The following is a 16765-nucleotide window of genomic DNA, read 5'->3' on the forward strand; positions in this document are numbered from 1 at the left end:
AGGAGCTTCGCTGCAGACATCCAGGTGCCCGACGGGGAGCTGCAGTCAGTGCCCACACAGGGGAGCCATCTGGGAGATGGGCAGAGGGGATCCCTGGGAGGGGGGAAAACATGAGGGGGTTTAAATAGAGCCCAGGGCAGGTTCATCTGGTCCTACAGGTAACCAGCAGAACCCAGTGGCAAAACTCTGACAGCTCCATGACCTGAGCCAGCGGAGCAGAGCTGGTAACTCCAGCCCAGGGCTGGTAGCCAGTGAGCCTGGTGTGGAGACAAGAGACCAGCTCTGACCACTTGCTCCCTGTGCCCGTCTGTTACCAGAGTGAATCACACACAGAGTATCCCCTGCTCCCCGACACCCCTGGATTCTCTGGAACAACCTGGAGTCTCCATAGAAACCCCCTTCTCCCTCCTCCCGGGATCTGCACGTCTCCTTTCTCTCCCCCCATTGATCCTGTGGCTTCTATGTACGATGTCTACATAAGGCTGAGAGAAGCTGCCCGTGCCCAGGGGAGGTGGGGCTCCCAGGAGGCAGGTTGTGGGGCACGGGGGCTGCATTAGATGGGTTTATCGCTAGGACCCAGGAGCAGCTCGGTGGGAGGATCGCGGGGCTCAGGCCCGGCCGCAGGAAGTGACTCGCAGCCGCTGCGGCGACTCTGGCTCCCGGCGAGATCCCCGAGCCCCGGCGGCTGGTGCTGGGAGCCCGGAGCCCTGGCTGCAGCCGGGAGAGGGGAATCTCCAGCCGGGCCCTTCCCGCGGCTCCCCGGGAGCCTCCCCCAGGGCAGAGCCCCCAGCTCGGCCCCTGCCCCAGGGGGGCCCCGCTCGGAGGGAAGGTAAGAGAGACCCGTCACCCCCCCCCGGGCTGCAGGGGGGGGTTTGGCCCCAGGCTGCTCCGAGCGGAGCTGGCTGCGATTCCCTGCCCCGGGCCCCGGAAAGCTGCCGCCAGCTCCCGGTGTGTGCGGGGCGGGGGGAGCCAGCCCGGGCCTTGCTGGGGGCTGGGACAGCCACACCTGGGGGAGGGGGCTGAAGAGATGTGGCCAAGGAACAATTGCCGGGGAGAACAGAGATGTGTGAGGCCGGGGGCAGGAAGGGGATGCAGGGGCAGGATGCGATTGGGGTGGGAGCAGTGGTTGCACTGAAGGGAGGATGGGGTGTTGCAGGGGGATCCAGGCAGGGGGGAATTTGGGGCTGAGGGGAACGAGGCTGGAGTAGAGGGAAGAAGTGGGGGGGGGGGCTCTTGGAGGGAAAGGGGGGAGATGAGGGAGACTGTGAGAGCAAGAGGAGACTGCCTGGGGAGGGGAGAGCTCGGAGGGGAGAGACTGCCTGGGGAGGGAGAAGGCGGAGGGGTGGGGAGCGATACAGGGTAGCTCCCCCACCCCATGGGGTAAGGAAGGGTGAGGGGGCTGCCCTGCCCAGCGGCCAGTGGCAATTTGCTTTGAGGGTCCTCCCCCTACCCTGAGCCGTGGGTCCTGGGTGGGCTGGGTGACCGTCCCTCCGGAACTGGGCAGGACAGTCCTGAAGTGCAGAGTTCAAGTCCCGGGCCCGGGCTGAATGACTCCCGGACACCATTTGCCCGGGATTCCCTGGGCCAGGGCTCTGCCCCTGCCTAAGGCCCAGGAGCAGCGCCAGCCTGTTCCCCGTGGGCGGGGCTAAGGTGAGGCCCCGCCCCTTACTCCTCCTCTTTCCCCAAGGCCCCGCCTCCTGGCCTGGCTAGAAGCCAGGGTCAGGCCATAATAAGAGCCCCCCCCGGGGAGCGCAGGCTGCTTTGAGGGTCCTCCCCCTACCCTGACCTGTGGGTCCTGGGTGTGAGGATACACTGGGGGATGTTCTCTCGCACCCGACCCCTGAACAGGGGGGCGGAGGGTCGGGAATCCCCCCATGGTCCGGCTCTAGCTTCTGGCTTGGCCAGGAGGTGAGGCCTCAGGGGGAAGAGGAGAAGCAGGGGGTCCGGCCTCCAGGGAGAGGGGGGGGCCGAGGTCACAGAGGGGATTGAGGCTCCTGCATGTGTCCTCCTTTTGCCTTTGAAAAGGTCTAGGGATAGGGGGCGGGCAGGAGACTTTCCCCGCAGGGCCAAGCATTTACAAGGGAAATGTCCACCCAGAACCCCTTCCCCCTCCCCCCCCCGCACACACACACCCTGCTCCCAAATTCATGTTTGTGTTTAAAGACAATCTCCTTATTTGGTGGGGTCTGGCTCCTGAGTTGACAGGACTGAACAGGGGCTGGTCTGATTTCAGAGCAGGATTTGGTGTCCAACCAGAGTCACTGCGAGGCGCAAGGAGTGGAATTGGGATTTGGTTTCACTCGGTGGCAGTCAGTGTGTTCAGTTCTGGATCAAGACACCCCGATATGGTTCTGTGCCCCAGAAGGGGGGCAGGGGGTGGGAGTGAGCCTTGTTGCTTGCTTCACTGGGGAACTGAATTTGGGGCATGGGGCCTGCCTCAGGTGGGACATTTGGAGGGAAGAACTGCCCCAAGGGGTGGGGATGGCTGAGAGGAGGCCTGTCTAAGGGGAAGAAGAATTGAGCAGCCTTTTTCCTTGGGCTTGAAGAGTTAATGTTAATTTCTGGGACCAGGGAGCCCCCCACTTCTTCTCTCCCACCTCCCTTCCTGCTCCTGTGGGCTGCCCCATTCTCTTCTTCTTCTACTGGGACAGGCTGTTCGGGTAGCGATCACATGCCTGGGTGTTGTTTTGTTGTCTTATTTTATAATGAGTGAGACCACAGTAGATTTTATTTTATTTTGTCAAATACTGAGCTGAAATGTTGCTGAAACTTTATTTTAACTGGTAGCCATTTCCCCCTGAGGTCAATTCAGATTCACTGAGTAAGAGGAAAAATGCTGGTTTAAGTCTGGTTCCAGTTCCATTAAAAATACCAGTTCAAAGTGTTTCTCTGGTTCTGTTCTGGTGTGAGTCCTGATGGGCAAATGAAATCCGCAGCTGCTGAACTGTGCCTGGGATCTGCGGGGGCAGCTCAGTGAGGCCCAGTCATGGGGGGCGCCTCTGGTTATTGCTAAGGCAGAGGAGGTTGGTGTCTGTGTCTCTCTGCTCATAATATTAGCGCCCGGGAATTAGCTGAGCTTCCTGGGTCAGAATCTGCTGCCTCCTCCCTTGTGATCCTGGAGCCCAGACTGAGCAGCTGCTGTTCCCTGTGCTGGGGAGAAACCTTCATTAAAGTCCTCTCTGTGCCCGGTCAAGATGGGGATTTCTCCTGGTGATTGCAACTAGCCCCTGTGGCAACCTTTTCCCACACCAACTCCTGAGCCGGAGCCTGCAGGGGATGGGGAGAGACTGGGGGGGGAGGAGGGAAAGGCTGGCACCAGGCTTGAAAGTGACTCTGCACAAAGGGCCCCTTTCAGGGACCTGCTGGTGAGTTTGTACCAGAGGGGGAGGGGCTCCCCATGAGTCTGCTGGTCCTGGAGCTGCTGTCCTCAGTGGCAGCCCGGCTCACCCTGGAGAGCAAACGCCCATGGGAACGGGACAGTCACCAGTTCTCCCAGGCAGAGGGAAGAGGGAAGGGACAGGAAGGGGAATGGTGAGTCTGAAAGGGGCAGCAGAAGCAAGAAGTGGGGAGGGAGGTTCACAGCTCCCAGCCCTGCCCAGATCCATTCCCTGCAGCACCCCTGGGCAACCTGACTCTCCTGGGAACAAGGGGAGGAGCTGACAGAGGAAAAGCCAGTTCCTGCCCTGGCCAAGTCATCGGGCTGCTGGTGGGACATGTCAGGGGGAATCCCCCAAAGTGGCTCCTTTGATTCTGCTCTTTTCTAGTGTCTAAAAGAGTCTCAGGGGGTTCGTGCTGGTGGGAGGGGCCGGGTCGGTGTTGTAATAAAGAGACTGAGGGTTTTCCCAGCGTGGCAGAGTCCAGAGCGTCTGTCTCCAGGGAAAGGGGGTGTGACATGGACTCCAGCCCCTTCTGATACCTCCCCCATTGCCCCTCTCACCCTGACAGGCTGAGGAATCACGTCCACATTTTGCTCCAGATTTTGCTCCAGATTGTCCCATCTTCCAGAAGACAGGGAAGGGAAATGGTTGTGATGGAAGCAGATCAGGTAGGGCATTTTCAGAGAGTTGCAGGAGGGGGTGTTGTAGATGGGGAGGAGCAGGAAAGACACAGGATGAAGGAGGGAGGGGACAGGGTGTGTAAACCCCCTGTGACACATTGAAATTGGGACTGATTTTCTAAAAAAGGCCCACTGGCGGGGGGGAATTCCCCCATTTCTGAAACAGGAAACACCCCCCTGGGGAAGGCTGGGAAAACTGAGCAGACTCCCAGTGCTGGAGCGTGGACCCACTAAGCAGAAGCTGCAGTGAAATACGAAGGGAAGTTGTCAGGATTCCTGTTCCTGGCTCAGAGCTCTGCTTCCCGTAACAGCCTGTAGCTGGCAGGTGTGTGGGAAATGAGAAGGTGCTGCCTTTCTCCGTCTGCTGTGGGGGACAAGGAGCTCTCACCTTCTACCCACCCCCTGAAGCCACCTGGCTGCTCTGAGCAGGATGGGGGTGGGATTTTGCTTTTCTGGGCCTCCTCCCCTGTGAATAGTGGAATTGTGGCTGGGGCAGCAGGTGCTGAGTGGGGGATTCTTGTTGTTTCAGATTCCGGTGACCTTCGAGGAGGTGGCTGTGTATTTCACCCAGGGACAGGGGGCTCTGCTGGACCCCACTCAGAGAGCCCTCTACAGGGATGTCATGCAGGAGAACTATGAGATGGTGACCTCGCTGGGTAAGCGATTCCTGTCCCCTCTGTTATTAGAAGCCTTACGATCTGCATGTCTGACTCTGGTCAGGTTCTTCCCTGGCCAGTTGGATTGGTGGGAGAGAGTTGCGTGGTCCACAGCTCCAGTGTGAGAGACCCTTTTATCTCCACATCTCCTTCCAGGGAACAGGGGAGTCAGAAAACTAATGGACAGGCTAATTCATCCCCATCTCTCCAGCTTTCAAGGGGCCAGAAGCAGGGTATTGCCCTGTGTAACGAGGCTGGTTCTGATGGGACCCAACTGAGAGTGCCAATTCAGGACAAATTGCTTAAAGCAGGGCAGTTACAGCCCAAGGCTGGGGTTTCTGTGCACACCAAGGCAAACCAAACCAGCCAAACAGAGAAGACTTTGGTTTTACCCCACTGGCTAACCACAAATCACACAAGGAATTCCCTTAGACTCTCCAATTTCCCAGTATCCCACCAGTGCCACTCATTATGGGACAAATGGTTATGAAAACCAATACCCCAGTAAAAGAAAAAAGGTTCTTTCGATCCCAAAGGACCAAGTCCCAGACTCAGGTCAATATACAAATCAGATCTTACCCACAAATCACGCTGTTGCTAATCCTTTAGAATCTAAAATCTAAAGATTTATTCATAAAAGGAAAAAGATATAGATGAGAGCTAGAATTGGTTAAATGGAATCAATTACATACAGTAATGGCAAAGTTCTTGGTTCAGGCTTGCAGCAGTGATAGAATAAACTGCAACTTCAAATCAAGTCTCTGAAGTACATCCACAGCTGGGATGGGTCTTTCAGTCCTTTGTTCAAAGCTTCAGTGTAGCAAAGTCCCTCCAGAGATAAGAAGCAGGATTGAAGACAAGATGGAGGAGCTGCAGCAGCTTTTTATATTCTCTTGCTATGTATTCTTTCTTTCTTTGTTCCAAAGACAAGCTGTCCATCACATGGCCTGGAAAAACCTCAGAGTTCTGTTCATAGGCAGGTCCCTGCATACCTTGCTGAGTCACAAGGAGTGTCTGTCTTCTCTCAAAAAGAAAAGGAGTACTGGTGGCACCTTAGAGACTAACAAATTTATTAGAGCATAAGCTTTCGTGAGCTCCAGCTCACTTCATCGGATGCATTGAGCTGTAGCTCACGAAAGCTTATGCTCTAATAAATTTGTTAGTCTCTAAGGTGCCACCAGTACTCCTTTTCTTTTTGCGAATACAGACTAACACGGCTGCTACTCTGAAACCTGTCTTCTCTCAGTGGGTCACTTGTATAGCTGATGGTCCTTAATGGGCCATCAAGCAGGCTAGGCAGAGCTAACACCAACTTGTCTAGGGTGTCACCCAGAAGCATAGCATAAGTTTGGAATACAGACAGTATAGAGCCAATACTTATATCTTTAAATACAAAAAAGATACATGCAAACAGATAACATAATCCTAACCAGCAACCCATAATCTTGTCTTAGATACCTTATTTGACCCCCTTTATACAAGGTTTCAGAGTAGCAGCCGTGTTAGTCTGTATTCGCAAAAAGAAAAGGAGTACTTGTGGCACCTTAGAGACTAACAAATTTATTGGAGCATAAGCTTTCGTGAGCTACAGCTCACTTCATCGGATGCATTCTTTATACAAGATTCGGTGCCACTATAGGACCTTGGTTGCAACAATGTTCTATATGGTCCCAGTTCAAGTCAATAACATCACACCCTGTCTGTACTATTTCTCCTTCATTCACTGTTCATCGGCCCTCTTGGGACCAGCTCCATAGATGGGGAGGGCTCTAGGTTCTGCAGTCTTGGAAATAGGCAGGAGTTTAACACCTGAATTGTGTGTGTGTCATCAGGTCCCCCAGAGCACATCTATCCTGAGACCTCCAAGTGAGGGTGTAACAACACCTCCCTCCCAGCTCCCAGATGTCTGCTGCTCCCAAGGGGTCTGAGTTACCACAGTCCCATGTAGAGTCAGGTTAAACTCAGGGAATGTTCGTTGTCACAAATAATCTACCAAGACTCTATGTGCCCTGACCTTTCCTGATTTCACCCTGAGCAGGATTCCCCATTCCCAAACCTGACGTGATCGACCGGCTGGAACGAGGGGAAGAGCCGTGGGTCCCTGATCTCCAGGCCAGTGAGGAAATGGAGAGCCCGAGAAGCACCTGCACAGGTGAGGAGTCAGGGAAACGGAGACAGAATCATCCTGCGAGTGAAGGAAAAAGCTGGGACTCCCAAAATGTGCCATGAGCGAGAGCCCTCAGTTCTGCCCCATCTCACCCAGATGAGGGCTACAGTCAGCAGGTGTCGTATCATCAAGCAAAATAGCAATCACAGCTTCCCACCCATCCTGTTAATTGTCGGGAATTTCCCCCCTGACTTTCCTTCCCTGGGAGTGTTTGGGTGGGATGTGGAGGCAGAATCCAATGTCTCCATCTCCCCAACAGTCACTGTGTTGTTCGTTACCCCTGTGCTATTCCCCTTTCTGTCCTTTCTCCCCAGCACAGGCAGTGATTCTGAATTCTTTCTCTCCCAGCAGGTGATAGGACAGTGAGTGGGAACAAGGAGGAGAATCAGCAGGAGGAAGGTCCTCAGAAAGTGGAACCGCAGGAGATAGTTTTGAGAAGAGCTGAAGGGAATTTTCCCCAGGGCTTGGAACAGGGAGAAGCCTGGGGAGATCAACACAGATCAGTGATGCAGCTGAGAAACTATCCCAGGAAGAAAGTAAATAAATCCATTGAACATGGCGGAGGATGCAAGGATCCCAAGGAAACCACAGTCCAGCAGACAAGTCACAATGAAGAGAAATCCTACAAATGCCTTGAGTCTGGGAAAAGATTCCATTTCAGTGAAAACTTTCTTAAACATGGGAGAACCCACACAGGAGAGAAGCCCTATAAATGCCTGGAATGTGGGAAAAGCTTCAGCGAGAAGTCAAATTTTATTATACACCAGAGATTGCACACAGGAGAGAGACCCTGTAAATACCTGGAGTTCGGGAGAAGTTTTAGTCAGAGGTCATTCCTTCTTGCACATCAGAGACTGCATACAGGAGAGAGACCCTATAGGTGCCTTGAGTGTGGGAAAAGTTTCAGTTTGAAATCAACCCTTAATAGACATCACAAAACACACACGGGAGAGAAACCGCATAAATGCTTGGACTGTGGGAAAACTTTCAGTCAGCGCTCAAACCTTATTAAACATAGGGGAATCCACACAGCAGAAAGACCGTATAAATGCTTGGATTGTGGGAAAACTTTCGGTCAAAGCTCGTACCTTATTAAACATAGGAGAATCCACACAGGTGAGAGACCGTATAAATGCCTTGAGTGTGGGAAAAATTTCATTCGTCACTCACACCTCACTAAACATAGGAGAATCCACACAGGTGACAAACCCTATGAATGCATCGACTGTGGGAAAAGTTTCATTGAGAGAACAAAACTTACAAGACATCAGGCAATCCACACAGGAGAGAGACCCCATAAATGCTTGGACTGTGGGAAAACTTTCAGTCAGAAGTCGCAACTTATTATACACCAGAGACTGCACACAGGAGAGAGACCTTATAAATGCCTTGCATGTGGGAAAAGTTTTAGTCAGAGTTCAAATCTTATTACACATCAGCGAACCCATACAGGAGAAAGACCTAATCTATGCCTTGAGTGTGGGAAAAGTTTTAAGCACAGTTCATCACTAATTAATCACAGGAGAATCCACACAGGAGAGAGACCCTATAAATGCATTGAGTGTGGGAAAAGTTTTATGGAAAGTTCATCCCTTACTAAACATGGGAGAATCCACACAGGAGAAAGACCCCATAAATGCCTTGAGTGTGGGAAAGGTTTTATAGAAAGTTCATCCCTTACTAAACATGGGAGAATCCACACGGGAGAAAGACCTTATAAATGCCTTGAGTGTGGGAAAAGTTTCAGTTTGAAATCAACCCTTAATTCACATCAGAAAACCCACACAGAAGAGAAACCCCATAAATGCTTGGACTGTGGGAAAACTTTTGCTAGGCACTCATCCCTTATTAAACATGGAAGAATCCACATGGGAGAGAGACCTTATAAATGCTTTTACTGTGAGGAAAGCTTCAGTAAGAGCTCAGAGCTGACCAAACATCAGAGAATCCACAATGGTGAGAGACCCTAGAAATAGCTTGACTGCAGGAAAAAATTCAATTTGACTTCACACGTCAGTGATCCACAGAATAGAATGTGGGGGAAGCTTCATTTGGTGCTCCCGGAATATCAGGCACCTGCAGATCTGCACAGTGAAGAATCCTTTGAGATGTTCTCAGTGTGGAAAATGCTGCAAGTGGAGCTAACGCCATGTGGGACATCAGAGACTCCCCCACAAAGCAGGGAAATTCTCTCAGGGCCCTGACCGGGACCGGCCATGGGGACCAACCCATTTCCTCGTTCCCTCGCACATCAGGGGCATTTGGCTCCCAAGGATCCAGCTGCCCATCGCTGGGGCGAGGATCCAGCAGCAGCCGAGCAGCAGCTGGTCAGTGACAGACTCCCCAGGCACAGAGGGAGAAGCCCCGATCCGCCCCTCCTCCCTGCTGCAGCCCTGGCTGCTGAGCTGATGGGGCACAGGTGGAGGATGGGAGAGAGAGAAACTCCTCCAGACGCTCCCTCTGCCTGGCTGAAGTTCCCCCCATCTCCCTTCCTTCCCAGACGGGGTTCCCCTGCCATGAGGATGAGGAGAAGGACACTCTGGCTAGGCCCTACCTTTACTCTGCATACCTGTTCCCATCCCCCATCTTCCACCAGCCCCTGGGCTGGGCTCTCCCACTTACCTGGAGCTGTTCCCTGCAGAGGGAGTGTCCCTGGGGCTGGTTACTCCTCCCCTGCCTGAATCCCCCAAGGTGTTAGGCTCTGGGGGCTCAAATATTGAGGGACCAGGCTGATGGATTCTGGGGAGGAAACTGGGGATTGAATGGTGGAGCTGGGAAGCAGGGGGAGCTGGGTGCTGGGGTATCGAGTGTTTAGGGATCATGGGATAAGAGACGAGGGAGAGCATGAGACAGAGACATGCTGCCTCTCCTCGCTCACCTCCTCTGCCCCTTCTCCCTGTCCCCGCGGCATTCAGACAGCACCACTGGGAGGGGCTGATTCCCATAGGGCCTTTTGTGGGAGGCCTGGAGATCCCACCTCTGACTCCGCAGCATCAGCCTCCAAGCGTCTGTCTATGGTAGGAATCGTGGTCAGGATTAGCCAGCGCATTTTTGTGACCCTGCACTGGATTTCCTAGTGTAAACTCACCCTGAGCATTTTATATTTTATATATTATATATATATATAATATATTTTATATTGTAAGACCTGTCCGTGACTTTTACTAATAATATCCATGACAATATGGGGAGGGAGAAGGCTCCAGCACCCATTTCTGCTGGGGCTCTGGCGGCTGGGCAGCTGCAGGGGCTCTGTCTGGGAGTTCCTCCCACCATTCTTGGCTCGGAGCTTCTAGGCCCCCCCCCCCACCTCTGGCAGCTGGGAGCTGTGGGGAGCCCCAGCCGCCCGTGGTGACTCAGAGCCCTGGGGGCCACCCACGGCGGCCGGGAGCAGCTCTCGGCTGCCACAGGTGGCGGGGGACCTCAAAGCTCCGAGCCACCATGGGCTGAAGTCATAGAGGTCTCTGGAAGTCACAGATTCCATGACTTCCGCAAATCCATAACAAAATCGTATCCTTACTTATGTGTTCTGACCCCTTCCCATTCGCAGAGTGATCATTAGTCCCTGAGTTCCCCGTTTGGGGCCAGATTTTCTCATTCCCAGATAGTCTCACATTACTCCAGGCCGTGCTGAAAAGCATTTAAGTGTTTGTACATTTTCTCCTTTATGCAACAGAATTAACTAGATGCTAAAAAAGTGGGGAGCAGAGACGGTAAAATGTGGTGTTTTAGCTTCTGTGCTATTTTAGGGTGATGGGGTGAGTCTGACAGATTCCCTCCTTTCCCCATCACCCTCACCCTCCACACTCGACACAGCAGCCTCTGTCCAAGCGATGGAGAGTTTTATCTTGTCCCCGTTCTACCCCTGCACCTACCAAGGTGTCACTTTCCACCGTGTCCCTGGCTCTCTATGCTTAGGAATCACAGTTTTGATGTCTATGATCTTAAGTCAGACTCCGGAGGGCTGGAGAAGGAAGTGTCACAGACCTGGGAGAGGGCAGGGAACTCCCAATGAACCTCAAAGCACAGTTTGACCTTTCAGATCTTATAGTCCTGTTTCCATCTATTGGTAAAATTGCTTCCTGACTTTTTCTAGGCTAGTCCAGATCATTTGTAGATGGGAAGGTTTTTTGTCTTTCTTTCTCATACTTTAATTATATTGATGCTAAAACTTTTGCAACTAATACAACCAAATAATGAGGCAAGAAATGAAGCCTTTTTAGCCACCTCAGAAGAAAATAGGTACCTTTCCCCCCCCTGATTTTGAGTCTTAAAGGATTCTCTGAGATTTCACTTTATGAATGTGAAAGTGTTTTATAGATTGTGGGTTTTTCTCACTTCGTGAAGGCCGTTAGGTCACATACTTTGATATTGGTTTAGTTTGACAGGATGTCGCTCAGATTTGTTGAGGAAATCACGAGACAAATGGTTATTTGCCAAAATCGTCCTTTTTTAGATTTTATTCTAATCTTTATATAACCCTTTGTTATGAGATTTTTGTGTGTGGTTTGAACAATGACAGTGATCAGTATCTCTCAGCACAACCACTGATGGTGCGAACTAGAGTCACACTGCGAGAGGCTGAGACTGAAACGGGGAATGAAGTTACTGCCTGATCCCCGCAAAGACGTGAGATACCATTGGGAGGGGGAGAAGTTGGGGGAACAGAGCTGGGAAACTGCTGGGTTTGCTCCTCAGAGCCAGACGGCTGAAGCTCAGAACTGTGAACTCGCTGCACCAGTTCCAGAAAGAAACTAGAATTGGACTGTGAGTGTCATGCAAGAAGGGAGAGGGGGATGTCAACAGACCTGGGCCAGCCTTGGAGCCAGGCCAACCCCCAGCATTGAGGCCAGAGGGAAATGGGGAACCCCTGCCCTCCCCGGGACCCCACCCCCGGTCCCTATCCACACCCCCACTCCCTGACAGGCCCCCCCGGGACCCCACCCCCTATCCAAACCCGCTGCTCCCTGACAGGCCCCCCGGGACTCCCACGTCTGTCCACCCCCCCTTTCCCCATCCCCTTACAACCCCCCCCGAACCTCTGCCCCATCCAACCGCTCCCTGCTCCCTATCTCCTGACGGACTCCCTGCCCCTTATTCAGCCCCCAACCCCCTTATCATGTGCCGCTCAGAGCAGCATGTCTAGCAGCCGCACCACTCGGCTGAAGCCAGACACGCTGCCCTGCAGGAGCGTGCAGCCCTGCCACCCAGAGCGCTGTCTGCATGGCAGCATGGCTGCGGGTGAGGGGGGACAGCAGAGGAAGGGCTGGGGGCTCAAGGGCCAGGCAGGACGGTCCCGCGGGCCGTAGTTTGCCCACCTCTGTACTATTATGATATGGTTATGGCATAACTAGGATGTATTTTATACAAGATAGGTCATGTGAGATATCATTGAAAAGGTGATGATTTACTGAATATGATTATCCTATTTATATGCATCTATCATTTTTGTATCTAAAGTTAGGAATATTGACTGTGTATCTGTATTACAAATATGTTTACACCTGGGGAACGCCCACTAAGCAAAAGATTGGCAGTCTAAATGGCTGGCTGGGAAGGGCTATTAGAGAGAACAATAGATCTTTAACTAAACTAATCTCCCACCAGGGAGCCTTCCTGAGGAAGCTACAAACCACCTCCAAGTCATGGCTGCTGGGATGCTACAGGGTCATGTGACCAGATCACCTGGTACTGGACTCCATCTTGAAGAACTAGTGTTTTTCCACTGAAAGGCGTGGGAACCAAGCTTGCCAACAAAGAGTTCCCACCATATGCAAAAGCTATTTAAGGCAGGGGAGTGACATCATCATGGTTCTTCCCTTACTCCCTGCCCAAAGGAGACTCTGGGAAACGCCTGAGGAACAAGGACTGAACTGGGGGGAATTGCTGAACCCAGGGTAGAGGGGTTTCTAGCCTGTGAAAGGAATACCTGGGAATTTTAAGCTACAAACAAGGGCAGCTGGCCCTCTTAAGAATCCCTGAAACCGGCTTAAATCATCATTTAGGGTGAGAAGTTGCTATTCATATCCAATTTCTTTAGTATATTAAACTTAGATTGTGTTTTGTGTATTTGCTAGGTAATCTGCTTTGATCTGTTTGCTATCCCTTATAATCCCTTAAAATCTATCTTTTGTAGTTAATAAACTTGTTTTTGCTTTATCTAAAACCAGTGTGTGTGGAAGACATAACTTAGAGCAGAAAGCTGTTGTATATTCCTCTCCACATTGAGGGAGGGGATGAATTTCAGGAGCTTACACTGTAAGCAGTTCCCTGTGCAGTTCCCTGTGCAGCCCAGGATGGTATAATTTTGGCTTTAAACTCCAGAGAGGGGTGCATGCCTTAGGAATTCTCAGGTGCCTTATCTGTGCCTTCCCCTGCAGGGCTGATCACAGAGTCTGTATGAACTCTAGCTGGGTGTGTCCCTACCTATATATGTGCTGGTAAAGTGCAGACTGAAGCCTGGGAGAGGGCTTGGCAGGCTGGTCACAGCAGTACAGTGTATAGGGGGCACAGGCTGGTTGGATGGGGGGCTCAGTAGTACCCCTGTTCCAGATGGCACCCTAGGAGGAACTTGTCGCAATCCCCTCCCCATCTACTGCAGTGTCCTGTGTGGGGACAAGAGAGTCTGTCTCTGCCCCACTCACCCCACACTGCATCTCTCTTGTGACTAAGCTCCTGTACCTCATGTTAACCACTTCAAGATGGTTATGATATATTGTGTACAAAGAGTGCCTGGTGAGGAATCATTGGAAAACTCATGATCTGCTGAACATTATGCCATCAAAATGTGTGTAACACCACTGCATGTAGAATGGTGAGATTTCACTGTATGTTTGTTACTAGGGTGACCATATTCCAGGTCCCCTAGAAGTGCACACTGATGGGCAGGGAGCTGGGGGATTAGAGTTGTGGGTGCTGGGGGGGTGCGGTGGGGGTATTCATGAGGTGAGGGCAGTGTTGGTCACCGTCACAGTGGCAGGGCGCTGGCACAAGCCCAGAACGCAATGACATCAGTCAGGGCCTACCTGTGGGACCCTCTCCCCTGGGTGGGCAGGATCTGGCAGAAACCAATCAGCTGCAGCTGTAGGGGAATGGACCAGTCAGCTGTGGATGCCAGGGAATAGACCAATTGGGAAGCTGACCAATCAGGGCTATTTCTGAGCTGCAGCCCATCTGCTCTGCAAAACCCCTCGACATTTTACTGTTATAGAAAATCCTGCTTGGACAGAGAAACCAAGTTTAAAAAAGAGGCTCTGTCCGGGAAAACCCGGACATATGGTAACCCTATTTGTTACTGAAATATGTCGTCGTTCTGGGCAACACCACAGACTAACTCCTCAGAGACGAGAAAGATCTGACCATCTGTGTTAGGTTTCAGAGTGGCAGCCATGTTAGTCTGTATTCGCAAAAAGAAAAGGAGTACTTGTGGCACCTTAGAGATTAACAAATTCATTAGAGCATAAGCTTTCGTGAGCTACAGCTCACTTCATCGGATGCATCCGATGAAGTGAGCTGTAGCTCACGAAAGCTTATGCTCTAATAAATTTGTTAGTCTCTAAGGTGCCACAAGTACTCCTTTTCTTTTTGCCATCTGTGTTAGAAAACTCTTATCTGGCCGTCCACCAGTAGGAAGAAGGGGATAAACAAAGAAATTTACAATTCATCCGAAGGATGGTTTGGAGCTCACATAAGCCATGGAGTTGTCTGACGCCATGACCCAGCAAAGACTTTTTCGCTAGAAAGGGTCTGAGTATAAGAAGGGGGGGAAGGCCTCTGGCCACTCCCTTCCCCCATCTCTACTTTCAGTAGCAAGATCACTTGAAAGACAATAGGAGCATCATTGAACTCGGGGGAGTAGTCCTAGCTGGAAGGCTTTCCAGTGAGCATGGACTGCTGAAAGCTTTTGTGTGAGAGAAATCCTTTTGCTTGTAAGGGTACGTCTACATGCCAAGCCAACGTCTATGTATATTAGGTTGACTTACAGCCACCACAGTAATGACTGCAGTAGCCTGTGTCCACATTACCCTCCTTGGGTCGGTGGGGCGCGTTCTCACCAGAAGCAATTCCACCGACCTCAGAGGGGTAGTGTGGGGAGCTGAGAGCCCAGTCTCTCAGCTCCAGCGGCAGCTCTCTCCTAGGAGCCTGACTGCCCCACAACTCTGGGTGGGCTTCACCCCTCTCCACTCCCTGTTCCCTGCAAAGAGCAGGGTAAGCCACCTGGGGCTTCTTGTCCCCCCAGCATTCCCCTCCCAGTTTGACACCAGATCATTGAAAGCTACAGTCTTTCAACCAGTTGTGCACCCACCTTACAGTAATTTCATCTAGACCAATGAATTCCTTCCTGCTGGTCAGAACTGAGTCTAACCCGGCTGCCCCCTGGTTACTTCCCCCACCATCGGAAAGCAGAAGTTGTCCCCAACACATTCCCAGGACTTATTGCACATTGGGTGCTGCTAGGGTGGCCAGGTGTCCAGTTTTCAACCGGAAAGTCCTGTCAAAAAGGGGACCTAACAGTGTGCTGTCAGATCTACTGACTGGACACCCAAAGTCAAGTTACTATGTGTAGGGGAGGCACTGGGTCATCACCTGCACTTGCCCCTACTCAACCGAGACTGTCTCCTACCTGCATTGAGCAGCTGCAACTCCCAGCCCCGGCTCCACAGGCAAGTCCCTCCTGACCCAGGCAGGGAGGGGGAGAAGAGGAGTTGATGCGGGGAGGGCAGAACCTTGGGGGACGAGGCGGAGTTGGGGCAGGGCCTCAGGGGAAAGAGGTGGGGCAGGGGAGGTTCCAGCACTCCTGCTGGAGTGTCTATTTTTTAAACATTACCAAGTTGGCAACTGAAGTAGCTAGCTGAGAGGCTGTGAAAAATATGAACAAACATACACATATCACTTTTCACAGCAGCAGACTTAACTAGCTAACAATAAATAAATTATGATTTTGATGTGTCTCTGGGTAAGGGGACTGTTGACCCCTCACTGACACTTAGTGGGGTAGGAGGTTGGTTGGCCCTCCCAAGGACCAAAAGAAAGGGGAACGGCCAGTGGGAAATCAAAATCCTGAGACTGACAATGGGGAGGGGTTAGCACTCCAGGTCAGCGTGATTGACAGGGCAGGCAGGCCAATGAGGGAGTCAGGAGCCTGGGGTCCCGTTCTCTGCGTCAGCTGGAGCTGGCGGGGCCAGAGCAGGGCGGGAGGCGCTAAGGAGAGACCAGAGCTGGGCTGGGAGAAGAGCAGCACCATCCAGAAGCAGGGAGGGGCAGCCCAGGGAGCTGAGCTGGAGGCAGAGCAGCAGCAGTGCTGAGGCAGAGGGGAGCTGGGGCTGGAGCAGTCCAGAGCCAGGTGCTGTGAGCAGCTGGGGTGAGTGAGGGGGGACCCTGGGCAGTGGGCTTGCAGCCTGGACTGAGAGGCAGATCATAACCGTGACTGGGATCAATGCTGGGAAGAAGGGTCCTGACACCTAGAGCATAAGGGCATCTGGCCACCGCCAGAGCAACTGTCCAACCTGCTGCATCCCTGCAGCACAGCCAGGGCCGGGGCAGAAGGCCTGGGACGTGTGAGGAACAGACTGTGAACTGCCCTGGCATTCCAGAGGTGGCTGCTGATGGGGTGATATGTTTTCCTTTCACCGTTCCCATTTTTTTTATTACTTGCTGCCGAATGAATTGTATTTGTTCTGAACTCTGCAATGCTCAGGGAAGTGTCCGGAGCAGAGAGAGCACCCCAGAGTGGGGACACCCTAAACCCTGTGCTGGGGGTCAAGCCCCACAGGAATGCTTGATCCAGCCTTGTCCGGGTTATGGGGACTAGAGTGGAAGGGGAGCCCTCAAGGTCATTCAGGTCTCTGGGTGAAGAGAGTGGGAGTGAAGACTCCACCCGGCTGG

The 16765-nt window shown here is 52.4% G+C and overlaps 8 protein-coding genes and 1 pseudogene across 15 annotated transcripts in view; 5 read left to right on the plus strand and 4 right to left on the minus strand.

Annotated features, from left to right (window-relative positions):
* The window catches only part of LOC119843336 (butyrophilin subfamily 1 member A1-like), a 1931986-nt gene that overhangs the window by 1334984 nt on the left and 580237 nt on the right, over positions 1 to 16765 (plus strand). The gene's annotated exons all lie outside the window — the stretch shown is intronic.
* Positions 1 to 16765, minus strand: part of LOC119843287 (zinc finger protein 850-like) — a 1467609-nt gene that overhangs the window by 744241 nt on the left and 706603 nt on the right. The gene's annotated exons all lie outside the window — the stretch shown is intronic.
* Positions 1 to 16765, plus strand: part of LOC119843274 (zinc finger protein 850-like) — a 1382451-nt gene that overhangs the window by 446447 nt on the left and 919239 nt on the right. The window contains exon 1 of one of the 2 annotated variants that reach the window (XM_043496611.1): positions 543 to 829. The exons of the other annotated variant lie outside the window; for it this stretch is intronic. Coding sequence (XP_043352546.1) covers positions 558 to 829 — 272 coding nt within the window. The 5' untranslated portion in view covers positions 543 to 557. Of the gene's footprint in view, positions 1 to 542; positions 830 to 16765 lie in introns of those variants that run through there. 2 annotated transcript variants of the gene reach the window in all.
* Positions 1 to 16765, minus strand: part of LOC119843356 (zinc finger protein RFP-like) — a 1128717-nt gene that overhangs the window by 429251 nt on the left and 682701 nt on the right. The gene's annotated exons all lie outside the window — the stretch shown is intronic.
* The window catches only part of LOC119843308 (butyrophilin subfamily 1 member A1-like), a 910188-nt gene that overhangs the window by 410489 nt on the left and 482934 nt on the right, over positions 1 to 16765 (minus strand). The window lies entirely within an intron of this gene.
* LOC119843334 (E3 ubiquitin-protein ligase TRIM39-like) overlaps positions 1 to 16765 on the minus strand; it is a 707078-nt gene that overhangs the window by 310552 nt on the left and 379761 nt on the right.
* LOC119843309 (butyrophilin subfamily 1 member A1-like) overlaps positions 1 to 16765 on the plus strand; it is an 845206-nt gene that overhangs the window by 254712 nt on the left and 573729 nt on the right. The gene's annotated exons all lie outside the window — the stretch shown is intronic.
* The window catches only part of LOC119843327 (E3 ubiquitin-protein ligase TRIM11-like), a 790215-nt gene that overhangs the window by 165554 nt on the left and 607896 nt on the right, over positions 1 to 16765 (plus strand).
* Positions 4522 to 11628, plus strand: LOC119843297 (annotated as a pseudogene).

This window comes from Dermochelys coriacea, chromosome 14 (genome assembly GCF_009764565.3).
Source record: "Dermochelys coriacea isolate rDerCor1 chromosome 14, rDerCor1.pri.v4, whole genome shotgun sequence".
In the NCBI taxonomy this organism is placed as follows: Eukaryota; Metazoa; Chordata; order Testudines; family Dermochelyidae; genus Dermochelys; species Dermochelys coriacea.